The sequence below is a fragment of the Rhinichthys klamathensis genome, unplaced genomic scaffold, assembly GCF_029890125.1.
Source record: "Rhinichthys klamathensis goyatoka isolate OS25496 unplaced genomic scaffold, OSU_Roscu_1.1 h1tg000178l_1, whole genome shotgun sequence".
NCBI lineage: Eukaryota > Metazoa > Chordata > Actinopteri > Cypriniformes > Leuciscidae > Rhinichthys > Rhinichthys klamathensis.
The window spans coordinates 1,764,758-1,778,104 of record NW_026606707.1 but is presented as its reverse complement, the minus strand read 5'-3'; the positions used below and the strand labels follow the sequence as shown (position 1 = coordinate 1,778,104).

Sequence of the window (13,347 nt, the reverse complement as noted above, 5' to 3'; positions counted from 1 at the left end):
TAGGCAGGCAGTTTGTACACTATAAAATAATTATGTCTATGGAAAGTCCCCATAAAACATGGAAACCAACGTGTGTGTGTGTGTGTGTAGGAGCTCACAATGTGTTTGCACGGTTCCTGCTCTGCTGTCTGAAGTGCTGCTTCTGGTGTCTGGAGCGATTTATACGCTTTATGAACAGGAATGCTTACATAATGGTAAGAGCAGCCATACTGCCCAATCAAATACACAATAAACAAACAAGTTTGATATGCAAGGATGTAATATATACGTATGTTTCACACTAGATTGCTATTTATGGGAAGAACTTCTGCACATCAGCGCGAGAGGCGTTCTATTTATTGATGAGGAATGTAGTGAGGTGAGAATATCCTGGTTCTCTATCAGTTAGATCAGAACTGACGCGCTCTTACTGCAGTTCTTCTCCTCTGCCGCAGGGTGGCAGTGTTGGACAAAGTCACGGACTTCTTGCTCTTCCTGGGGAAACTGCTGATAGCAGGGAGTGTTGGTGAGTGTTGGCGTGTGGTTGTAGCTGTCTGATTCATGACGAAGTCAGAACAAAGTTTTGTGAGGTTTGTTTGTTATATAAGGTTATTTAACATAAGGTTAAAGAGCGAATCAATGTTTACACTTTCTACTGCAGTATTTCTTCCATTCCTTTTTCCCCATAAGAATTTAAAAAAAGAAAATGTTCTAAACCATCAGTCAAATGAATTACCAACATTATTAACTTGGACTTAAAAAAAAGTTGATTAAAATCAGAATAAAAGACAAAGATAATCGACTGTGCATCCCATGAAGCATTGCAAATGATGTAGGCCTAATTAAATTATATTATATCTTTAATTAATATTAAAATATATACAGTACATTACATTTCAAAAGTTTGGGGTCAGAAAGATTTTATTCATTTGAAGAAATGATTATTTTACTTAATTAATATTTAAATTAATACTTTTTATTCAGCAAGGACACATTAAATTGATCAAACGGGACAGTAGAGTAAAGACAATTTATAATGTTACAAAAGATTTCTATTTCAAATAATTGCTGTTCAATTTCTATTAATCAAAGAATCCTTTAAAAAAATGCATCATGATTTTCACATAAATATTAAGAATTTCAACATTAATAATCAGAATTGTTTCTAGAGCAGCAAATCCACATATCCGAATGATTTCTGAAAGATCACGTGACGCCGAAGACTGGAGTAATGATGCTGAAATGATTCAGCTTTGATCACATGAATAAATTACATTTTAAAATATATATTAAAATAGAAAACAATAATATTTGTAATATAATTTATTTATATTACTGTTTTTATTGTATTTTTGATTAAATAAATGCAGTCTTGGTCAGCAAGCATACTCTTATTGAACCCAAACTGTAGTGTACAGTACTGTTTGAGATCAAAGAAATATGCTTTATGAAAGTGCACGTTTGCCGCTGAGCTTTTATGCTAAAATTCCAGCTCCATGACTACATCTCAACATGTTTATGCATGGTGTAATGCTTCACAAGAAAATTCTGTATTGTTTTCCATTTTTTTTCCCCTGTCTACACTGACGTAGACTAGAAATGGCTATTGAATTAATTAATTATTTTTTTGTAGCAAAAACTCCTTTAACGTAAGCAGTAGCTAGTTCAGCAGAACTGCGTGTATGGTCATATTTCCAGTGACCACACGAGGGCGCGAGAGTGTAACAGTGAGCGACGGTCCACTGAGGTTTGTGGTTGAGCGCTCCATCAATTATATCCTGCAGGTGTTATTGCCTTCCTCCTCTTTACACGCAAGATACCCATCATCCAAGAGGAGGTGCCCGTGTTGAATTACTACTGCGTGCCTCTCTTGGTGAGAACTTCTCTTTAGTGTTATTTATTATTTCAAACTGGAACTAGTTTCTGGTTGAGATAGTGTTTTGACTGGCAGGTCTCTCTTTCTTTGACAGACGGTAATACTGGGTTCATACTTAATTGCGCACAGCTTCTTCAGCGTCTATGCAATGTGTGTGGACACTTTGTTCCTTTGTTTCTGTGAGTATTACTAGCATTATTATATTTTAAATAATATTCTGTTTTTAATTTTGAAAAATAAGTAAATACATTGAATGTTGTGATCAATTTTGGCATGGAATAATCTATTTATGTAGCTTGAAATGAATATTTTCCTGTATGTCCCTCTAAAACCTTCTCCCAGCTTGAAACCACTGGCGTTAGACTTTAACTCTTTTGTGCAAAAATATTTCTAAACTGCAGATTTTTTTACACATTTGACTTCCTGAGGCACTAAAACCTCTATTTCTCTCCGCTTTCTGTGTTATCGTACAACACTGTGCGGCGTTCACAGGCGAAGACTTGGAGAGAAATGACGGGACAACGGCCAAGCCTTTCCTCATGTCTCCCGGCCTGAAAAGAATTCTGGGAAGAGCCGAGCTGAGCCCCAAGAAGTCACGCGGATAAAACCCTCCGAATCTATGAGAATACCTTTACTCGACTTACATACTTAGCATGCATTAACTTACAGTATATTATAGCTGAAGTCGTGGACTACATTTTGTAATGGGAGCTGAGGAATTATGGGAAGTGTTGACGTGACCATCCACCTCAAGAAAAGACCAAAGACTCTCTCTGCACCGTAACAGCAACTAACCCAGGACATGGAGCTTTGGCTTTTCTGACACAGACCCTACACTGCATACTAACATGTTTGCCTCTTACTGCTGCCTTATTCTGGGAAAATGATTACTGACATTTAAAAGCTGCCTGAGATTGGACACCTTGAGAAAAGAAGCCCAACTTGTTGATGTTGATGTTCGCAATTTCAGAATACAGTTTTCTTCTCTCACGTACGATTAGAGCTGGTTTTACAGCTAAAACGACATTAAAATGGTTTTCACACAATCCCTGCAGGACTTCCCCCTTTAAAAAACAATGCACATATTGGTAAACAGCATCCCATTTGACATTTAATCATCAAAATATTTTGTCTCGGTGATAATGTAAATTTAAATGATATATTGAAGGAATATTTTTCGGGTTTAGCTTAATATAAGTTAAACTCGATCCATCGCATTTGTGGTGTAATGTTGATTACAACAAAAATGATTTCAACTCGTCGCTCATTTTCTTTAGGAAAGAAGGCGATGAAAATGAATTGGCCTATATTTGGAGTATTTGTAAAGCTTATAGTTTTATACAAGCACTTACATTCATTCTTCTGTTGTAACGCATTATAATTTTTCTCATTTTTTGTCATTTAAGGGTTTATGGCATTGTGTAATTGTATATAAACAAAGTTTTTTCACTCTGACATCATGTTAGAGATCCTATTGAAACAAGTATTTAATGTTTGCACACTGTAACCCAGATTTTGGCTTATTTCAAGAAGACAAGGGACATTCATTTTTGTTATTATATCAACACTGTCACAAATGCTGTCGTTTAACTGAACCTTTAGCATCGCAGTTGTAATGGAGGGCAAAGAGATATCACAGTAGCTCAACTTCAGATCAGATGGACAAAACACTCGTGTATAAAAACTAGGGCTGCATCTGAAATCGCATACAAAAACAGTTTGTGACTAAATAAATATGTCCAACCTCACAGTACTCATAAAAAAAATGGGCAAAAAGTACCCAGATGACCTGCTTCTTCCGGTGAGATTCTGAAGTGTGCATATGATGGACGCTTTACTATCCCATGAGGCCAACTGACTGCTAGGTCACATGACAATGACAGCATGGCGAATGTAGTAAGTCCTGGTTACAGTCATACTATATAGAACATTTTTTTTAGCACTTATGGAATAACTTACTCAAAACGAGTACCTACTCAAGAGAGTATACGATTTCAGACGCAGCCTATAGGCATCATAGTTGCAGCCATTATCTTTAGGCAACATTCTTTCTTTGAGCTCTAGGTGTTCAGTCTGGTTTTCTTTAAACCCTCATCACTGAATTTAGGGCAAAATGTACAGTAAATAAATGTAACAAGTCTACAGTCTTCCAGGTCAGTTCGATAATATTTTCGGTTCAATGAAAAACGCTCATCTGAATATGATGCACTGGCAGAGGAATTCATTAAAATTTAATGGTGATAATTATTGAATGTCTCTTACATTGTCATGTCAAAATGCAAACCGTGGTTTATTTCCATGTAAATAATGAACACATCACTACTTGTATGTGTGCTGTGCCACTGTATTTGGGACTTATGAATGCATGTGAGTTTTCCCTGCTCAAAATACTTCAACGGATGGTTAACGTGAGGTTTGGAAGACTTTAAAAAGCACTCAATATCTGAAATCAGCAAAGGGCTTTCATAGCATTTTCTTTTCTGTGTAGTTGAAGTGATTGGGAGTTATCTGGCTTGCAGAAGGACCGTAGACAAAGTGCGTTTCTAAATGCTTCCTTCAGGACCGGCGAGTGAGATTGAGAGAGAAATAAGCACTTCAACTCCTGTAACAATTGATTTCCTGAAGAAGCTGAAAGAACCAAACCATTGTTGTTTTTTGTTGGTCCCCTTTTAAGGATATTTTTGACAATAATTGGAAATTTAAAAGAACTGTCCTTCTCAAAGAAGTCATTTCGGTTTATTTGTACTGTGAGATACAAGATTAAAGTGCTATGGTTTTATAATCCTAGATTAAAACACTTTTGTAATGTTGTAGGAGTGGGTATTTATTGTATTTGTACTTTTGTACCACAAAAATGGAATTGTGATTTTTTTTATATTTAAATGAATAAAACGATTTAAAGAATACTTTCCCTGAATGACTTCCCTCAGGTCAATTTTGTTTTTTTTATCCCAAGTTGTCAAACAATACGGCACAGCTGTGATGAATCTCTCACTAATAAACATTATTTCTCAGTATTTAATTCCCTTTATTAAACTGTCATTGAAATGCATTAAAACTTCAACACCACCAATTTTTCACAAATGTTGTTTTGTGGATCTCTCATCAAAAACCATTAGCCGACTATACGCTTAACCCTAAAGTGATATTTTAACTGTAACGAATGCCTTCAAGTAACAGAACACCAGAGTTAACGGAAATCGCTGTTTGGGATAAGTTAAACACAAAGACATGCACGTATAAGCATCCTTATGTCTACTTCCAGCTCTAGACCTGGAGGAAAATGATGGATCAGCTGCTCGACCCTTTTACACAACCAGCTCGCTGAGAAAAATCCTCAGAGGAACTCGAGGCAAGACGGCTAACGGGGGAAAGAAACAGCCATCGTCCTGCTGCATACGATAATAGCAGCAGCTACAAATTATTCACTGATTTCTTACGTTTAATGCGAGGATTGATAGCTTTGCAAACTGCCTCTTTAGATCTATAACAAAATTGGTCAATTTTCCAGTGACCATTAAGACAGCAGACTCAAAATATCAAAATGATTGACATGTTAAAAAGCACAAGAACATGCGATAAAACACTTTGTCAGTCAAAGGAACCGAAGTTGTAGAGCATTATACGGACCAAGACGTAAAGCTATGGGCGTTTCTGAAACATTTGTTTGCATTTAATAAGATCAGCCTATATTTAAATGTTCCCTCCCTCCCTTCACAGTTCATAAGTATCGGTTTAATTAAATTGTAAACTAGCATTTAATGACTAGTCTAGATTGTTGCTCAAGAACAAGTGTGAGAAATGGCAGCAAAACTTTCCAACCACACATATAATCCCAAAACAACTCAGAAACTTCTAATTTAACAAAGCTCTTAAGCAGAAACACTAAACAAATAATTACACCAAGCGCTTTAATGTGATCAATGCTAGAGGCAAATCAGATTTTATTGGCTTTTCTTCACCTTCCCATTTTCTTTAGAACCATCAAAAACAAAACAATGTGCGTCGACTAAACCAGAAACTAAGAATTCCATGGTAGATTTATTTTAAAACAAAGTGCTCAGTCACATACAAGAAATAAATTAAATGCCATTTATTCCATCACTATATAGATATATATATATATAATATATTAAACAAAAACTTCAGGCTCTTTTCACAATTAGAGAGACTTTTCATTTCGATCATTGCAAGACAGATATCCTTCAGTAAGTGCCCATGAAAGATAAAGTAGCATGGGTCTTGTTCAAGACTCAGTCAATAGAAGAATCAGTATTTCCTCATGCGGTCCTCTGACCTGACCGTGGGGCGGTGGGCGTCTCAGGCGTGGCTGATGGGCAGCTGTGTCATCGAGTGGGGCAAGAGAGGCTGCAGCACCAGTGAAGTGGGAGAGTGGACTACAAGGACGAAAAATTCAATGTTCAGTCTCAAAACCTCAATGAAGAGCTGGTCAGCATATGCACAAAATTAAATCAAGCTAGCTGAGTCAAGCTGAATACAGTTAATATTCCACGAGAGGAATGTACCATCCATATAGGAGTGTAGCGCAGTCAGCATAGGGTTGTCCACGGGGGCAAAAGCGGTGTACTGAAGTTCATCTATTAGAGGAGGCGAGAGTTGAGCAGACTGCAGAGATGACACTGGAGCGGCTGAAGAGTGATTTGGGCTGACATGCTTCTTATGACGAGCTCGACAGTTCTGGAACCAAACCTGAGCGGAAGGCAGAGGAAGCTAAACATGTTTATTGACAACATTTGATTTTACATTGCTTAAACTCATCAAAATTAGTTTCTCATCAAATTTTTTATAAGTTATCCAAGATTCAACTTTAAGTCAGTTTAATGTAATAAAATAAATAAACAAATAAATAAAAACATGCATTATACCTGAATAACCCTCCGGCTTAGACCGGTTCTTTCTGCCAACTTTTGTAAAGTCTGGGCATCTGGATTGTTGTCCTGAGCAAATTGAGCTTGCATTACCTTGAATAAATAAAACATTATTAAACAAAAAAGTGCAAAACAAAGACTAATGTCAAGCAGCCATTACAAGAACAATAAACCACTCATTATTATTATTATTAATAATATATATAGGCTGTGAAACGATTGCATCCAAAATAAAAGTGTGTTTACATAAACTGTGTACAGTGTATAATTATTTGTATATGTGCATGTATACATTTAAGAATAATAAGTTATATTTAAAATATTTATATATAAATCTATATACAGTATATGCATGCAAATATTTCTTAAATGTATACATGCATGCATGTATTTATATACATGTATAGAATAAATTATACACAGTACACTCATTATGTAAACAAACTTTTATTTTGGATCCAATTAATGTTTCACAGCCCCATTATATTATAGTATATAATAGTAGTATATATAGAGAGAGAGAAAGAGAGATGGGCATAAATACATGGAAATGTATTTAAAATAAAAATACTGTGTGGAAAAATGTATTTAAATACGAATACAAAATACTGTGAGAATTTTTTTTATTTAAATACAAATTTTGTATTTTGAAAATACTCGTGAAATTGGCCATCCAGTTCAGGTATAGGTCACAGTGAATGAAGAAACGACATAGGCCTACTGACTTAATTCCTAACCTCATCTCTGCCCTCTTGGTCATTCTTTCTCACTTTCTCTTTCTCTTTTTCCTTCTCCCTTTCTGGCAATTACAAATAATTGTATGCAAAATAGCAGCCATTTATATACTTATTTCTGACCGGGTTACAATGTAGTCTATTACTTGTGGTGAACACTATTAAAACATTCATACAGTATGTAAAACTGTGGGAAGCTTTTCTTCTATTTAACAAAGAATATGGATGGGCAATATGACCAAAATCTTAATTTTACGTCACAGTTTAATTCTCAATATCAGTTGTCAAAATTAAAAAGTTTATCTAAAATTAGAATTCATTTAGATTCATTTGACACTATTTACCTATATTTACTGTTTTATATTTATTGTTTTACTATATTTACCTATACTATTCACTATATACTCATTTTTTTATGAATAAAACTAAAAGCTGAATATTTTTGTGGCGGATCATTCATCAGTGCTTCTTTTTCCACTCTAACGTTCCAATAATTCCTGCCCACTAAAAGCAGCACGGATACATTTTCTTACCCCACAAATAGGCCCATCTATGTAAACGATTTAGAAGTTCCATCGATTCACACTTTATATCTTTGCTATATGTAGTGTCATATCACCCAGCCCTAACATGCAGTAATGCTTTAAACACAGTTGACAAGCTAGTTGATAAAAATCAACAACCGATCAAGACTGATTGGCTAACGCCATTTTCCCACTTGTCTGTGCTCTTATTCTTTCATGTTAACTGAAGGCAAATATGAATGCTGCACTATTTTTAACTTTAATCAACAAGTAGAATTGATCATGACATCCTCACCTAATTCCAGAAAAGTAGCTGATCCAATGCGGAGTTGTACTGCAGCTCACATGCATGAATGTTGGGGTTGGGGGGAGGGGGCGTGTCTCAACTAGTTGATGCACGGAATCAGTACCCTGATAAACAGGTTGACTGGCAAAAAGTATTTTACGTATTTTGAAAATACAAAAATACTCAAAAGCATTTAAATACAAATTACATTTGATTTTTTCCAAAGGCTTTAAAATACAAAATAGTATTTTGTATTTTAAATACATGTATCTGAAATACTGCCCATCCCTGTATATATGTATATACATATATAGAAAATTTTCAGAAAAGAATTGGAGTATTAACCTGTAGCTGGTCAGCTGTGAAACTTGTGCGTGCCCTCTTGGCTGGTTTAGGCTGATTTACTTCCTGCTCTGAGGGAACGGCTCCCTCCACATTCACTCCTTTTCCTACGGCAAACCATATAAGAAACAGGGGAATTAAACTTAAGATGTGGTTCCATAAGAGCTGAATGAATGGAGATGGAATAAACAGTTTGTTTATGCTGAAAGCTTGAAAATGTCCATTTAGGCTATATAAATGTCAAGCGTCTAACCATTCTCCATGGCGCGTTTGAGGTTGTCCAACATGCAGTCGTAGTGCACACGACACAGAACCCTCTCATCCACCAAGGCAAACTCTTCTCCTGTGGACAGCTGTCTTTTGCAGGAGAAGCAAGCAAAACAAGCCAGGTGGTAGGTGTTCCCTTTTGCTCTGCGGACCCAGTCGTTTGAATGGATGTTCCTGCCACAGTGAGCGCAACGGGTTCCATATTTCCTGCCAGAACCAAAAAAAGTTTGATAAGAACTAACATCTTTAAAAGGTAAACAAGCTTGTGTGGCACTTCTTTTAGTGAGGCTAACAGCGGTTGTTTGGTAGAGATACGGCACTCCAGGAACCAAACCACAGGGATAGAATGAAAACATTGGTTGACTATTGTCCATGTAGATTATAGAATTTAGGGAGGGAAAAAGTAAGGAAAGCATGTAAGGTTTAGGTACAGGCTCCAAAGGGTATGTTTTTCGCAATATTGCAAAAGAACCTTTTTTTTTCTTAGTGTGAAGAATTTTTATATTCCAAAAGAACATGTTTCCACAATAAAGAACCTTTTGTGCAGTGGAAATGTTCTATGAATTTTAAAGGTTCTTCATTGAACCATGCAAATAAAGAACCTTTATTTTTGTAAGTGTAGAAAACTACAAAATGTTTAGTCGCTACATAAGAATATCCAAAATTCACCAGTTTGCTGTAAACAATTATTTTGTAACTTTATAAAACAAAAACGCACACACAGTGCACTGAACAGAAGATATTGTTGGTCGTCCAACGGCCGCCTGACAGCACTTTAAACATTTGAAGTAGCCCATTTATTTTACATAAATATTAGTATTAAAAAAATTTATATATACCTGAAGTAGTCCAATTTACAGAATATCTCCTTTTCTTTTATATAGCAGCTGATGTGTCTGCCCAGAGATGTTTGGCACACGCTGCACGACAGGCATCTCACGTGCCAGCACATGTCGTTCACCTGAGGAAAAGCAACAGTTTTCAATTACGCGTCTAATATTTTAACATGCATAGAGATAGGGTTTACCGTTACGGTCTTAAAATGTTAAACTTGTATTTAAATACTGGGCAAACCCCACCGTCCCAGAGCTGAACTATTTAGTAATATGTCACTTGTCTGAAAGAGTCGTTTGTTGTTATAAACGTGTAAAATATTTAATGCGTACCTTGAGTAGATATTTGTCGACGATCTCAGTGCCACAGCTGGTACAGACGGCTTTCTCGGTCATGGCATGAGGTGAAGAGCTGGGCGACAAAGAAAGCGACGACGAACACGACACCTCCTCAAACAGCTCCTGGGGTTTATCCTAAAAATCAAACAAAGATTGTTTTATTTACATATATAAATAAGCTATGCCTACATAAAGAACACAAGTAAACAGTTCTAATTCTAAAATGTTTATGGATGAAAGTTCAGCCTTAGGAAACAGCAGGTTAGTGGCGTTCCTAAACAATATTCTGAAGCCATTGACTAAAACTTAAAATATATAACAGTAGCCCCCATCTCCAGAAATGCGTAAAAAGAGTTATGACTGATAAATACCGGCGCTTTTGTCAGCGGTGTGTAGAGGACTGAACCTCCGCAGCGCGCGGGCATGACGAGAGTAATTCGGATACACACATATCGCGCGCTCGTCCGCGCCGCCGCCTTTTAACCTCCGCGCCGCGGCCGAGCGACCCATTAACGACCACTCGTTTCACTATGACAACCTTCACACGAGAGCGAGGGGCGATGCAGAAACACGGGCGCTGTTTAACGCAAAGCGTCATCCTCTTCATTTCAAGCGCTGAAACGCCACAGGTAAAATTAACTGTTTTTCCTGTCGTCCTCTGTATACTTCTGGTAATGTCCAAACTAACTGACTGTGTTTCCCCCCTATTTAAAAAAAATTTTTATACCTAAACTATTTCCAAACTCTCTTAAAACCCGACTTGTCGCCGTGAAAAAGAAGAAAACAAATCCCAATCAGTTAATTTATATTAATTGCGCGCAGGCGTTGCTTGAGGCACAGCTGAGGATGGTACAGTAATTCAGAAGGCAGTTTCAGCTCGCGCTGACAAACAGAAGAGTAAATAATAGTTTATTGCGTGATGCAAAATGAAACACAGTGCGTCTGCAGCGTTTGTTTTTGAAGTTTGAAATATTGTGATTATTTTTATTATTGAAAATCTTCAACAATATGTAGCCTAGCCTAAATATCAGGGAAGGCCATTTCGCTATCAGGATTTATTAATAGCTAAAATAATAAAGAAATTATAGTAGCAGACAATAAAGAGACAATACACAAAACGACATTTGCAAATGTAGGCTAATTAATGTGTCACTTACAGTGTTCTTGCTTGGACTTTCTTTCGCAGTGGTTTGTTCATTTTTCCAGTACATTGTATCCAGTAGCCTATGTAGTTATCCACTCTTAGATGTCCTGTACATCGAGCATTAATCCACATACGGCTGCTGCAGCTCAATGCACGCCGTGACCATGTTTTAACTCAAACTTTTGTTTTCCTCAGTGAGGGTGGAACTTTTGCTCGTGTTCTCACTCCTCTGGCCGCACCTCCCTGTCACATTTACACACGCCTATTATCAGTTGCGTGAAATAAAAAGATCTGTAAACAAACTGCAGGCAGCAGAATATTTGTAGAATCAAGTTTTGGGAATGGTTTTTAAGGCCATAGCTACATGCCCATGAAAGAGCTTAAATAATATAGCATGGTCTCTTTCATCTTAAAATGCCGCAGCAGTATAAACATCAGAATTAGGATTTTTGCTTCACAGAATATCACAATATCATTAGGCCTACCTGCCGGGGTCTCAGTGATAGCCAACACTGCATGTCGAATTCACTTTGCATTGCAATTCGGAGGTTTGCTCGTGTTATTGCGCGGGTTTGACATTTTGCCTTAGCAAATAGCCTACAGGTTTGGAAATATGCATGGGTAAATTCTGCAATTTGTGATGATAAAATTAAACATTTCAAGTTTCTAAAACTATTTAACCACGTTTCAGCTGAAGGATAGTAATTTTAAACAGTTGTTCTTAATAGCTCTGAAATACATTGTCAATATATCAATGTCGTTTGTTTATTAGTTTGCTTTTCAAACAAAACTATTAAACAGGCCTATGGGCCTATAGGGCTTATTATTATTATTATTATTTTGATATTATTGGCTGAATTAGTTGGTTATTTTTTTTTCACATGATTTAGGCTATTTGTTTTTTTAATCTCATGTTCATAATTTTAAATCGCCATTTCCAAACAATTCACTGCGCAAAGTTGCTTTACATTTAATAAGCTACGTGCGGTTTAAAAAATAGTTTTTACGTCAGGAGCGTAATTGTGATATTCAGATTGTTAAAAGAAAGAAATAAATGAACAAAACGTTCTCAAATGGTTAATGTAATATCATCCGAAGCATTTATCTGGGTTCCGCTGAACAGCCTATGTCGGCATATTTGTTTACAGGTTGCCTAAATGTTTTTATATAGCCTATATTTTATCAATCATGTTGTCGGCAAATGAATTTGCATTATATTATTTGCAGTTGGCTATATCAATTATCTAGCCATACATTTGACTTAATTTCAGTCAGCTCACATATATCCGCATTTGAACGGACACTGACGTCTTAATTACTAGAGCAATAATATCAGTTTCCATTGAGATTATTCTTGGCTCTGTGGATTGGTTTGTTTGGCGTGGAGGATGTGAGGCAGTCTGGGATATGTGAGAGGTGTCAGTCAAGTCAAAGCGCGTGACCTTTTTTCTCTGACTTTCTGTTCAGATTTGTAATATGTTTCCTCTCCGGGGAGACTTTCTTTTTTGTGCGTACACACTGTCAAATGAGCAAGCGTCTTTATGTGGTTTATTTTTGTCAAAAAAAAAAAAAAAAAAAACATTTACCAAAAAAAAAAAAAAATTGTTTCATGTTGACATGCCAGAGACCGCATATCTGATATCACAATGTCAACAAAAATGTTTTAACGTGTATTACATCACCGACTGAAATGGTGTAGTTGTCATTTATCCTCTTTTCAAATGCTTCAGAGTTCATCTCTTGATTTTTTAAAGAAGTGTTTTGTTATAATATAAAGAAAAAACATCTTAATTTAGTGTGTTACATAGTGTTTTGGAATGCTCTTCAAATTATAATTTAAACTCAACTCCTGCGATCTTTGTCTCCCTTCCTGTGTTATGTATTTCTATCTTCTATTTATCTGGTCATGTTATACCTTCTCGGATTTTAATTTCTTTTTTCTCTTCTTTTTTTCACGCACACGCACACATCACTCCAAAAGGTGTAATGTTGCCATAGAAGAACCATTTTTGGTTCCCCAAAGAACTGTTTAGTGAGCTGAACGATTTGTTTAATATTGTGTAAATAATTTTCTCTAAATCTAAAGAAACTTTTTCCACTATAACCTTTTGTGTAATGCAGGTTCTATGTTTAT

At 36.2% G+C, this 13,347-nt stretch overlaps 2 protein-coding genes across 3 annotated transcripts in view; one reads left to right on the top strand and one right to left on the bottom strand.

Annotated features, from left to right (window-relative positions):
- Positions 1 to 2,819, top strand: part of slc44a5a (solute carrier family 44 member 5a) — a 100,630-nt gene extending 97,811 nt beyond the window's left edge. The window contains exons 17-22 of the mRNA XM_056260828.1: positions 91 to 194; positions 285 to 358; positions 435 to 505; positions 1,764 to 1,852; positions 1,950 to 2,034; positions 2,348 to 2,819. Coding sequence (XP_056116803.1) covers positions 91 to 194; positions 285 to 358; positions 435 to 505; positions 1,764 to 1,852; positions 1,950 to 2,034; positions 2,348 to 2,460 — 536 coding nt within the window. The 3' untranslated portion in view covers positions 2,461 to 2,819. The remainder of the gene's footprint in view (positions 1 to 90; positions 195 to 284; positions 359 to 434; positions 506 to 1,763; positions 1,853 to 1,949; positions 2,035 to 2,347) is intronic.
- Positions 2,820 to 5,782: 2,963 nt separating this feature from the next.
- lhx8a (LIM homeobox 8a) lies at positions 5,783 to 11,417 on the bottom strand. Of its 2 annotated transcripts, none has more exons than XM_056260753.1 (8): positions 11,227 to 11,417; positions 10,064 to 10,204; positions 9,737 to 9,858; positions 8,884 to 9,104; positions 8,634 to 8,737; positions 6,742 to 6,837; positions 6,382 to 6,565; positions 5,783 to 6,252 (listed from the first exon to the last, which is right to left on the bottom strand). In XM_056260753.1, the coding sequence occupies exons 1-8, from the start codon at positions 11,278 to 11,280 to the stop codon at positions 6,176 to 6,178; spliced, it is 999 nt and encodes a 332-aa protein (XP_056116728.1). In that variant the 5' UTR covers positions 11,281 to 11,417; the 3' UTR covers positions 5,783 to 6,175. The 2 variants fall into 2 exon arrangements, with proteins under 2 accessions (XP_056116728.1, XP_056116729.1); XM_056260754.1 differs by lacking the exon at positions 11,227 to 11,417 and adding an exon at positions 10,441 to 10,513.
- Positions 11,418 to 13,347: the final 1,930 nt, after the last annotated feature.